This window comes from Chlamydotis macqueenii, chromosome 2, assembly GCF_036417535.1.
Source record: "Chlamydotis macqueenii isolate bChlMac1 chromosome 2, bChlMac1.mat, whole genome shotgun sequence".
Classification (NCBI taxonomy): Eukaryota; Metazoa; Chordata; class Aves; order Otidiformes; family Otididae; genus Chlamydotis; species Chlamydotis macqueenii.
In genome coordinates this window covers 74,912,174-74,924,630 of record NC_141557.1, presented here as the reverse complement: position 1 = coordinate 74,924,630, position 12,457 = coordinate 74,912,174, and the positions used below count along the sequence as shown (strand labels likewise).

General features: G+C 41.7%; 1 protein-coding gene across 2 annotated transcripts; it reads left to right on the top strand.

Annotated features, from left to right (window-relative positions):
- Positions 1–853: 853 nt before the first annotated feature.
- On the top strand, positions 854–5,445 carry LOC104477965 (ovalbumin-related protein Y). Of its 2 annotated transcripts, none has more exons than XM_010118195.2 (7): positions 854–1,021; positions 1,693–1,743; positions 2,391–2,519; positions 3,277–3,394; positions 3,630–3,772; positions 4,097–4,252; positions 5,044–5,445. In XM_010118195.2, the coding sequence occupies exons 1-7, from the start codon at positions 854–856 to the stop codon at positions 5,443–5,445; spliced, it is 1,167 nt and encodes a 388-aa protein (XP_010116497.2). The 2 variants fall into 2 exon arrangements, with proteins under 2 accessions (XP_010116497.2, XP_086596434.1); XM_086740308.1 differs by having other exon boundaries at positions 1,693–1,753; positions 2,386–2,519.
- Positions 5,446–12,457: the final 7,012 nt, after the last annotated feature.

Here is a 12,457-nt window from a genome sequence, read left to right as displayed (position 1 = left end):
CTGCAAATTAAACACAAGGCTAAACAAGCACTGTCTTATTGAAAGGTGGATTTTATGGAAAAGATGATACTAAAAATTAAAAAACACTTTTTTAAAACAGTGAGATATAATTGAGTCAACAATGAACGGAACACGTACTAGCTATAGATGTTCATCATAAACTGAATGAATTTGGTAAATTATTTGCAGTCTTCATTGCTGTGCCTTCATTACTCTATTTTAAAAAATTAAGGCAGTGTTGCTAACATTTGAGACCTTTGATAAAGTGGGTGATGTAAGAACCTAGCTTCCGTTTACACGAGGCTGAATTTTGAGTAAATCTAGCAAAACTTACACAGTTCCTTCAGACTTGCACATTGTATACTGGAATTAACTCTAGTTTGGATCATAGAGGGTTGATCTGTTAACTGACTTTAAAAGTAATGTTAAAAACTACAGTGAAGAACCTGGTTTGGAGTCTCAAAATAATGAAGATTCGGAGAACAAATCTATGTGTGGGTTTTTTCCTTAAGAGATGAGAAAAGACTGTTAGTGAACTTCTTTCAAGGTAACTAATATTCTTTGTAACATTGTCAATAATATGGTATACATGTACAGAGAAGCTGAACTCAAGATTCAAATAAAAGAATCACCAGCCTATGCATAACTGGTAGCTGTCCAGCATTTTGATTGCTCATAAATCCAAAAGCACCTCCTCTTTTAAAATCCACACCACTGGATTCTGCTTGCTGAAAAAAACCCATGCACTGAGTTCAGGGGTTCAAGTGCCCTTAATTTCTTGCATTAAAATTAATATATTTCATCATAATAAGTTAGAGTCTTTCTGTTTGCTTTAGACAACAGTGACTTCACAATGAGCTCCATCAGTGCAGCAAATGCAGAATTTTGTTTTGATGTATTCAAAGAGGTGAAAGTTTATCATGCCAACGACAACATCTTTTATTCCCCCTTGAACATAATTTCAGCCCTCGCCATGGTCTATCTGGGAGCAAGAGGTAACACTCAGTCTCAGATGGAGAAGGTAAGTTACTTACATGTGTGTAAAGTGACCCCTACTTGTGCGTCTTGTTCCTTCCAAGTCATGTCACTGAAATGTATTATCCACTGATGAGCTTCTCAGGCATTTTAATGCACCAGAAATAAGTCAAAGTCACAAAATGGAGAACTGAATAGAGACTTATTTAGAGAAAATACAAAAAAAAAAAAAGTGTATTTTCAGTATAAGGGGCAGTTAGTTTTGACTTAGAAAAGAGAAATATCTCACGAACAATACCAAAATGGATTACTAGTCAGTAATTTTATAATAATTTTATTATATGACTTTTTTTCTTAATTCTGACATCTTCTAGATAATGTGATCAGACTTTTTTTTTTAATATATTAAAAAAAATAAATCCCAGGAAGGAAGGAAGAGATAATATTATTAGCAGTACATAATATGTAACTCAGTTAATTTATAGGCATTCACTAGAAAAAAAATATAATCTCAGCGAAGAGTGGTATTTACAGTTTCTCAGAAGGCCACAGAGGGCATAAACCAGTTGCAAGCTGACTTGTAAATAGTTCGTCTATGTTCTCAGCAAATTTTTCTTCTGAGCCAACAATTTTACCTCAAGCATCATGTGTAAATCTCAAATTTACATAATTTTTGATCATGCTTTTCGTTTCTACCACTGTCATTTTCTCTTGCAGGCTCTTCACTTTGATAACATTACAGGAGTTGGAGACACTACTGACTCCCAGGTAAAGAAATAACTTGATCTCCCTTTCTGTCTCATTTTCTCCTCAGAACAAAACTAGAACTGTTCTACCTCTCCTCCTGGGAGTTTCAGACCCTGTCAAAAACTATGATAACGCTCTCAAACTAAGGAGATCTGTGGAGGGAGGAAAGGAGGTTGTAAATCACCTATTAGTTAAAAACCAGGGAAAGAAGACAGGTTGCACATCTTGGACCAGAACAAGTGACAGGGTAGGGCAGGATGCTTTGGGTACCAGGGTGCCTTCCTGGGCAAGTGCTGCTGGGGGCAACATGTGAAAGGGGCTCAGCACCTGGAGCCAGGGTACAGCAGTCAGACTTGCAGCTGCGAGACTCCAAAGCAGGGCAGGAAGATGCTGGGCAGAGAAGAATCCAGAAGTCTCAGTGACAGGAATGCAACTTCACTCTTAAAAAAGCACATTTCAGGGGAATTATCTTGAGAAGGATGAACTTGTCAGTTCAATGCGCCATCACAAGAGCACCTGCTGTCCCAAAGGTCACAGCCCTATGTCTGTGGGAGGACGCCACTGCAGCATAACTCTTACTGATAGGGACAAACTCTTTAGGGTCTTATTTCCTAGCTAAGAAGAAGTTAATGCAATGTTATCTTCTAATTTTCATGTCATCACCTCAGTGTGGCACTTCTGAATACATCCACAATTCACTCAAGGATTTTCTCTCAGACATCACCATGCCAAATGCTACGTACTCACTCAAGATCGCTGACAGACTCTATATTGAAAAAACTTGCTCCGTTCTTCCGGTGAGTTGCACTGTGACTGGACTTCATGGAGATTCCCCATAAAGGCCCCTGTGACTCTACGCTAGAGAAGCATCACCTACAATAGCCCACTGTCTGTTGATGAAAACGTGGTTGTGAGCCAGGAGGGGAACTGGTTCAGAACAAGTTTGAACGTTCTTCTATTTTTAGGTGGAGGCCAGGCAAAAGTATAATGGCATAAAACATGCCCATGTTGCAAAAGTCACAGGGAGTAATCAAGATTGCTGTTCATTTGCTAGAAAATGGCTCTCAATGAAAAATATAACTTTTAAGGGAAGTTAAAAACATTTTGTGACTTGAAAGCATGAAGATTGAAATTGTCAAATTTGGATTCTTTCAAAGCCAAAAATCAAGCCTTCCCAGTGAAAGGAAGCTTTGATTTTAAAATCTAAGACTGTAAGAACACAGTATTCAAAATTAAAAGTGGGCACAAAGAGAAGGAAACAAACATTGTCTGTCCATAAAAATGTCTGTTAAACTTAAACTGTTTCAGTAAAATTAATAAAATATTTCAAAATTTTAACTTAGAATTCTATCTGAAAAAAATGTGCCAGACCTAGTCTTTCTTGTCCAGCTTTATGATTCAGTTATAGGAAGTCGGCTGTGACCGACATGTTCAAACACAAGCTTAAAGGTTCACTGTTTTTTTAACCATTCTGCTTCATTTCAGTGTTGCTTTTCACATCCATACATTTTCAAGTGCTCGTCAGTCTGACAACTGCAATCCTTCTGCTTACAGGAATACTTACAGTGTGCCAAGAAATTCTACAAAGCAAGGCTGGAAGAAATTAACTTCAAAACAGCTACAGAGGAAGCAAGACAGCTCATTAATTCCTGGGTGGAGAAAGAGACAAATGGTAAGGACTAAAAAATGGGTAGCAGATATTTCCCTCTACCTACTATAATCTATACCCTTGTCTTCCTCTCTTCATAATGTCTAGAAAAGGGGAGTCAAGCAAGAGCAGGTTGCTTATTTTCACAAGAACAAAACTCCACAAAGTGTCACCCCCCACACCCATGCCCTTCATTGAAGCAATTTGTGCACACCAGAGGAGGTGTATCTTACCACTCTGCCCTGCTTCTTCCTTAAAGGACGGATCCAAGATTTCCTTGAACCAGGCTCTGTTGATCTTGATACTATGCTGGTCCTTGTGAATGCCATTTACTTCAAAGGGATATGGAAGACACCATTTAAAGAAGAAGACACTCAGGAAGTGCCCTTCAATGTGACAGAGGTAGGGGTCACGGCCAGAGCTTCTGGCCAGGACAGCTGTTGGCTCACACATGTTACACATACAATCTCTTGCTGTCACGGGTTGGGTGATTTAGCTCACTGATAGTGCCTGGGCCTAAGGCCAAGGAATATTTGCAAGAGCTGTGTCTGACCAGGCTTCCAGGTCACACTAGCAGACAAGAGTGGAAAACAGAAACACAGCTCTTCTTCAAAAGCGACATGCTTGAAGATTGAGCCTTGTCCCTTTCAAAGGGGTCGTCCACATGCCTCTCTAAAGAAAAAAATTACTCCCTGGTCACGTTGTCTCATGTTTCTGTTTGTGCAGCAAGAAAGCAGACCTGTGCAAATGATGCGTCAGAACAGCACCTTCAAAGTGGCAGTGGTGGCTGCAGAGAAAATGAAGATCCTGGAGCTCCCGTATGCCAGCGGAGAGCTGAGCATGCTGGTGCTGTTGCCTGATGATGTCTCCGGCCTGGAGCAGGTATGGCCCTGGCAGGGGAAGCAGAAGAGTTACCACTTCAGTGGGACTTGGCTACTGTCAGACCTTTTGCTGTTCATTTACACCCCAGCTGCCCACACCACAGCTGTGCTGGGCAGGCAGGGAAGCTCAAAAAGTCCCCAGGTGCTACCAGGTGCTCTCTTTTAGGAGAGCCCTGGGCTCAATCTAATCAAATGAAGGTAAAGGAGCCTACTGCTGCTGTGGCCCTGCAGAAGAGGATGTTGCTTATATGTAGCAGTTTCCATAGGTACCAGAAACAGACATGCTAGCAGGATTTATTTTTTTTAAATTTCAAGTAATTTCAATCTTCCAAGAGAGCACCCAATGGTTTGCTAATTAAGAAAAGTTTATATAAGGAGAAATAAAAAAGGAAATGATCAGGAAAGCATTCCAGGAGCTGACTAAAAGGAAAATGGGAAAAGTAGCATTAAAAGGAATTAAGATGAGGGAAGAGATCAATAAAACATGTTCCAGGAGGAATAGTTTGGGGACCAATTTGATTTTATGTTTCCAAGAAATATATTTTCACAAAAAAAAAAAGTCTTGCTCTGATGAATAAATTTTCAGATGACAAAGTTTCGGAGAAATTAATCAGGACAGATGAGATATAGGCTGTAGTCAGAAAGAAGCATGCAGGACAAACAAATTCATTTAAGTATGAGTTCTACTGTGTACACAAAGTAAATGGAAAAAAAATAATAACAAGATAAACACAACTGTTAAGGCCATTGCACTCTTGTCTCAGGCATGTCATTCCCTGCCTCTCTTTGCAGCTTGAGAACAACATCAGCTTTGAAAAACTCATGGAGTGGACCAGTCCCAATATGATGGAAAAGAAGAGAGTGAAAGTGTACCTCCCGCGCATGAAGATTGAGGAAAAATATAACCTCACATCTGTCTTAATGGCCCTGGGTATGACTGACCTGTTCAGCCCTTCGGCCAATCTGTCTGGCATCTCTTCATCAGAGAGCCTGAAGATATCTGAGGCCGTCCATGAGGCATACATGGAAGTCAATGAAGAAGGCACCGAGATGGCAGGTGCAGGGGATGTGATTGGAGACGTCAAAGATTCCTCTGAGTTTGAAGAGTTTAGGGCTGACCACCCTTTCCTTTTCTTGATCAAACACAATCCAAGCAACATAATCCTCTTCTTTGGTAGATATTGTTCCCCCTAAGGAGAAAAAGAGTTGGAAATAATGCTTGCCTTTCCCTCAGAAACAGACATCCCTTACTGTAGTATTGTAGTATAATTTCATCTCTTCAATATTTTCTCCAAGTGGAAAGCCTTCAATATCTAGGGAGACATTCTTGAAGAAGCATGTGACTTTTCAGATCTTTAGATGCAGGTATTTCTGCTAACACAAGATGTAATCAGGATTTATATCTAGGATTGAATGAAAATTTCAGGAGGTAGCTTAGGAGTATTTTCCATGGTCATTGAATACCCTGAGAGATAGGGCCAGTGTTTTGATTTTTGTGAGAAATCCTGCTACTGCTGTTGAGAAACTAGTCTGTCTATAGGAGTTCTGTGAAATAAACACAGCTTTCAGAATAATCTTGGTCCGTTCTGCTGAAATTTCTGGGCTACCATCCTGGAATTGGTGCTTGGACAACTTCAGATGAAATTCTAAACTTCAGCAAAGCATCATTCTTCCAGGAATGCATTTGAGCTTCTTTGTGCCGAACACATGTCACAGTTTAGCCCCGATCGGGACCAGACTACACAGTCTCTCTCTCACTCCCTTCCATCCCCACAAAAAGCTTGAGGTTTGAGATAAGGCCAGGGAGAGATCATTAAAGTTACCGTTACGGGCAAAACAGACTTGACTTGGGGAAAACTATTAGTTTATTATTAAAACCAAAGCCAGATAATGAGAATGAGAACAAGATAACTTCCCCCCACCCCTCCCTCTTCCCGGGCTTAACATTATCTCTACCACCTTGCCCCCCCAGCAGCACAGGGGGGAATAGGGAATGAGGGTTCATCACACATCACTTTACCCTGCTCCTTCCTCCTCAGGGGAAGAACTCCTCACATTCCTCCCCTGCTCCAGCGTGGCGTCCCTCCCACGGGCTGCAATTCTTTGTGAACTGCTCCGGCGTGGGTCGTTTTTCCACAGGGTTCAGTCCCTCCAGAACAGCTGCCCCAGCGGGTCCTCCATGGGCCACAGCCTCCTTCAGGCATCCACCTGCCCTGACATGGGGTCCTCCATGGGCTCCAGGTAGATCTCTGCTCCTCCGTGGACCTCCATGTGCTGCAGGGGGACAGCCTGCTCCACCATGGTCGTCACCACAGTCTGCAGGGGGGAAATTCTGGCCAGGAGCAGCATTACTCCTCTCCCTCCTTCTGAACTGACCTTGGCGTCTGCAGCCATTCCTCTCACAAGAAAAATTCTTCACAACAGGCTGGCAGACGCCTCTCAGGATCTTTTTACATCTCATTCACATCTCATCTCCTCTCCACTTCTTGCAGCCAGGCCGGGCCGAGTTGGGCCCAGTTGGCTGCCTGGTGGGAGGCCAGAGGATGAGGCCTGCAAGGCCCACAAGGCTCGCGCTTCCTCCTCTCTGCTCCCGCTTCTGCTTCTTCACATCTTCTCTCTTTTTTTTTCTTTTTTTTAAATTTTTTTTCCCCCCTTCTTAAATATGTTATCACAGAGGTGTTATCAGGGAACATTCTGCTACCAGTTGGCTTGGCCCTGGCCAGCAGTGGGTCCGCCCTAGGCCCGGCCGAGTCCGCTGAACAAAGGGGAAACTACTTCTAGCAATTTCTTACAGAAGCTGCCAATGTAGCACCCCCCTCACTAAATAAAACCAGAACAACATAATATAAGGCTGTGTCTCTTGTTCTAATGGAGCATACAGAAAGTCTACCATTTCTTCATAAATCATCATCTCCAAATACAACATCTTCCTGACTGATACAACTTCCCATCTTCATTTCCGTGATATATCATTGATTTTTTTGAATGTTAGTTAGTGGTCCTTCTATTTATTCTAATAAAAGCACTGCAAACTAAATACGTCATTACCTATTCTGGTTTACCTCACCACACAAGCTGAAACATATTATATAGTAGGCAGTGATTACTGACAGAAGTGTCTTAGACTAAGATTTAGATCCTATTTTCAAAATGAGATTGTACCCATATATGAAGTTGCTAAACAGCTTAAGATTTTTTAAAAAAATTTTGAGCTTAAGCAAAGTAAACCCTACAGCTCCTATGCTTACCTTGAGTTTATCTCCATAAGGCATACCAAATAACTGATTTTTAAATCAGATAGTTTTAAAAGATTTCCTCTAAGTGTCCTCAGTAAATATATCAAGGTGATGCCTAAAAGATATAACTTCAAAAACATGAGAAAAGTGTTTGTTTTAAAGGGTGGACTGCTTCATCTCCCTAGTACCCACAAGAATCATACGAAGAAATCTTTCTTATTGCCTCTTGATGTGCTAATCCTCTGGAAATGTCCTTTCCTATTTCACAGTCTTTAGAGGGAAGGTTATTTAGGTTACAGTTTATCCAATTTCCAATTAAAAAGATTATTAGTGTTAATTGCTGAGTTAAGCAATCTCCCTTCTGCTAGGATACATATGCGGAAGTACAAATTACAGTATCTGTAGTTAAAAACTGTTTAAAAAAGGAGACACATAGCAGTATTTGGAGCTACCTCAACCATTTGCAAAGTCAGCATTAAATATAACTTCAAATGATGATGCTGGCAGGAGGGAAACACATTTACATAGCTGCTATGAAGTCTATGGGAGAACTGCAAATACTGGTCCTCCCAAGACAGTGAAAAAAGATTACCTACAGGTGACACAAGTATTCAAGCAAAAAAGTATTTGAAGAAATATGACATTTCAAGGTTTACTGTGCATATTATGTTCTGCTTCCCTTATAGCCAAAAGCAGTCAACAGAGTTTTGCCGCAAGTTAAAAAAAAAAAGAAAAAGGCAGGATTTGTAAAATATTCTCCTAAGGAGCAGCATGTGTAAGGTTATTAAACAATTATAAAACTGTTATTAAACTGAAACAAGCATGTCTGTCACCTGCACTTCCTAGGTACAATGACAACAAATATAAACATTTATTATGGAACTATTTATTACATAAATAATTTTATTTAAAATTTATTCTCACGACGAGGAAGTAGCGGTGTAAAGCGACGTGTGATGAACTGACCGTAACCCCCATTCCCTCTTCCCCCTGTGCTGCTCGGGGGGCAAGGTTGTAAAGATAATGTTAAGCTCAGGAAGAGGGAGGGGTGGGGGGAGGTTATCTTGTTCTCTGTCTTATTATCCTGCTTTGTTTTTAGAAATAAATCAATAGTTTTCCCCAAGTTGGGTCTGTTTTGCCCATAACAGTAACTTTAATGATCTCGCCCTGTCCTTATCTCAAACCTCAAGCCTTTTTTTCTTATATTATCTCTCCCTGTTCTCTCAGAGGGTGGGGGGAATGAGAGAGAGACTGCGTAGTCTGGTCTCAATCAGGGCTAAACTACAACAATTTACTACATAAATAAATAATTACACGTAGTTGAAGGTGTCCCTGGACCTTGCAGGGGAATTGGACTAGAAGACCTTTAAAGGTCCCTTCCAACCCAAACTATTCTATGATGCTACAACATGAAAAAAAAATTAGCTATCCTCTTGTTCAATCTTTCTTTTACTTTATGATTATTTTAAAGCAAAGGAATGGAGAAAATCAAGGCTGAAATGGTAAGTGGCGTCCTAAAACTACACACGAGAGAGATGTTCAAAACACAGAGTCCACCTAATGTTCTCATTGTGAAACAGAACTCTTTGACTGTTTTTAAATTGGGCCATTAGGTGTCACTAGGGACACGAAGTGATGTTTAAGTCTTCAGACAGACATCTGTTGAAAACTAGGTTTAGGAGCTTACTGTAGCTTCCAATTTTGTTCTTATTTTAATTTTTGTGCAAGTAAATAATTCTGATGTATATACTGAAAATGTAGATCGGTGGCACTGTACTTGGAACCCATTAATTTTTAAAGAAAAGGACAGAAATATTATTTGGTGAAAGTCCAGAGGCATTTTAAGATGTCTGTGCCCTGAATGAAAAAATAATATCACAATCAAGTGCTGTATAAGGGATAGAGCTATTTGTTTTATGGAGAAGAAAACATCCTCTGTAGAGGCTGAAATTAGAGGTAAAAGTGCAGATTTGGCAAAATTGAATAAAACCTATACCCCCCTGTATCAATAGCTGGGACCAGAACTACGCCTATGCATTGCTGGTCTGGGCCAGCAGGACTTGCTGTGAAGGAGCTGCAAGGGTGAATGTGGCTGCTGCAGCCCCCATGGGAAGAAATTCTGGGAAGAGCAGCAAGGAGGGTGTTAGAAAGGGATGAGGGGAGAGCAGCCACGAGGGCAGAAAGCACTGCCTGCTGCTTCTGAGCTCTGAAGCCCAGCAAGAGTTTAAAAACATGAATCCCAGTTCCCATCGAGTCTGAGTATTGTCAGTCCTTTTTGTTCTCAGTTAGCATGACTGAAGTTGATATGTCAAGAGATTGCCATCTGTCCATCTGCTACACTCCATTTTCACTATGTGCTGTGTTGTTTTTGCTACACGGTACTGTAGGGGTCTGTGGAACAAAAACAGACACACACAATCACATTCTTTTTAATGCTGCATAGGACAGCTTTACAAGTGCTCTGTGGACTAAGTGTGCCTTTCCTTCTCATATCGTTTGGGGAAGGGTTGGAGCTGATATATATCATCTGCCCTTTGGGGAATATAATTGTCTGAGACCATTCCATACATCTCGGCACATCTGACTTGGAAGAAAGGCCTACCTTCTCCTAAGCAAACCAAATCCATGGCTGAAGGCACAAGACTTTGGAGGCAGTATGCTCTAATTGTAGTCACCAGAGGAAGAGAACTCAGAGAACCTGTTGTTTTTTACAACGAGGGTGGTGGAACACTGGAACAGAGAGGTGGTGGATGCCCCATAATATGAGTGTGTTTATCAACATTCTTCACATCCAAAATCCAAAACGCATCAGCTACTAAGAGGAAAACTAACTCCATCCTTGCCAAAACCAGGACAACGTATCACATAGCTGTGGGATAAACTTTGCCTGCTAATCATAATGGAGGACTCATAGACAGCTCCCGATTGGCACCTAGTAATGAGTCTGTCAGGACATCCTTGTCTCTATCTTAAAGTGAAGCAGCATGCTTCTATATAAATATACTTTTCTTCAACGGTAGAAATTATAAACAGAGTTATTTACTTCTAATAACATACCTATAAAAGCTGTAAAGATCATATCACCAGTGAACCTCTGTCTGTAAAGATCATATAACCAATGAACCTCTGTATGCATGGGATACACAGTGTGCTGTGCCCTGAATAAAGATCCATCCAGTGCTGCACAGCTTGGCGTTCCCGCCATCTGAAGGTACATGAAATTATCTATGCCAGCTCCTTTTGCCCTCTCCTGTTATCTCCAATAAATTACATTTTAATCAGTCTCTTATCAGTGTCCAAAATGAACACTTGCAGTGGTGCATTACCACTTCTTGGTGAGGTTCGTGGCCAGGTGCAGGCATGCAAGGCAGCAAGGACTACAATCAAAAGACTCAATTTAAATGCTTCTCTCAAGTGAGGCAGATGTTGACCCCCATGGAGGCACCTCACAGCTCTATTACAAACAGTGCTCTGATTCAAAGCTGGGCAGACTGCTAGGAGAGGGGTGATGTTCTCAAAAGCAGATGTTTCTGAAGTCCTGGATGATATGGAGACAATGGCAGAGATTGACTATTCAGTATCTCTTCTGACACAGGAACATAAGGATATTATTAGTAGAAAGCAGATTTTAAAAAACCCACATAGAGGTAGCTGACAACAAACAGGCAGCTGAATGATGGACCCTATGGTCAAAGAATGCTGGAAGTGATGAAATTTTACATTATTTTAAAGGGAGACTGGATAAAATAATGGAATAGAAATCCATTAAGAGTTAATAAATATGTAGAAAATACTACCCACTATTGAAGTCCCAGATCTGAAAACAGCCAATGTTAGGACCCTGACAGCATGACCACCTCAACAGGAGCTTTCCGCCACACCCTCAGTGCATGGGCCTAGGAGCCTGTACCGGGTGCTGGCAGCAGTTTGGTACTAGGGGTGGTCTTTGTGAGAGGAGGACATGAAATGCCCTTGGGCAGCCACAGCCAGTTGCAACTGGCCCTGTAATGGGAGAAAAGAACTCATTCTATGCCAAATCTTCAGACAATCAGAGGAGCATATAGCACCTTTGCTCAAGCATAATTAAGAAAAGATGGCAGGAAAAATGTGAGAGATGTGTTTGGAGAAACAAAAGAGAGGAAACACATGGAAGGAGATGTTACTGAGAGGATAGCTGAAGGCACATTCTTGGGAGCAGGTACTCCATGCCAGAGGAGGCACCTCTGAGGGACTGCAGCCACAGGCAACCCATGCCAGGGGAGTGACACCACAAAGGGACTGCAGCCCACAGGTGACCAACACTGGAGCAAGGACATCCCTGTGGAACTGCAGGCCATGGAGCAGACTAGAGCACAGGAAAAGAGTGAGCAGCAACAGCTGGCAGATAGAAACACTTATACGCCAACCCCAACATCTTGCATTGCCTGCTGCTTCACCAAAGGGACTTCCTAGCTGAAACTAGGAAGCAAAGAAGGAGAGCTTTTGGGCTGAAGTTGAGTGTGCTGAAGTGGGATTAAAGGTCTAAGTGTCTGTTTCATAGTTTGTTACATTGTTTTTTTTCAATTCCTGATTCAAAACCAAAAATGTTATGTTAATCAGCAAGAAATCATGTGAAATTCCCCAAGTCAAGACTGTTGCTCACAATAGAAGCCCATTTCAGCTGAGCCTTGGCACTTCAGTCCCTGCCTGAAGTACACTGTAGGTGCCTGTCTCTAGACCTGCCTCCTGATGAACCTTAGACCCAGACCTTGTAGCCTTGTCTCCAGGCTCATCTCTTTTGCTCATGAGTGAGTGAGTGATAGGGCTCTGAGTGCATTAATAAGCCTTTAATGGTCCTGACCTGGACCCTCTACCCACGTCTATGGGCCCAGGAGCTCTAAGCTGTGCCCTGGACCTTCAGTCCCTCTCTGTGCTACATCAACTCTACAATTCAAACACAGCTGTGCCCATGCCTGGCCAAGGACTCCTAG

What these genes read in the sequence shown, in the direction of transcription:
- LOC104477965 (XM_086740308.1), top strand. Translation starts at nt 854, where the DNA reads ATGAGCTCCATCAGTGCAGCAAATGCAGAATTTTGTTTTGATGTATTC. An exon ending in CTCAGTCTCAGATGGAGAAG is followed by an intron (nt 1,022 to 1,692) that starts GTAAGTTACTTA and finishes TTTCTCTTGCAG; the next exon opens with GCTCTTCACTTTGATAACAT. An exon ending in GGTGGAGAAAGAGACAAATG is followed by an intron (nt 3,395 to 3,629) that starts GTAAGGACTAAA and finishes TCTTCCTTAAAG; the next exon opens with GACGGATCCAAGATTTCCTT.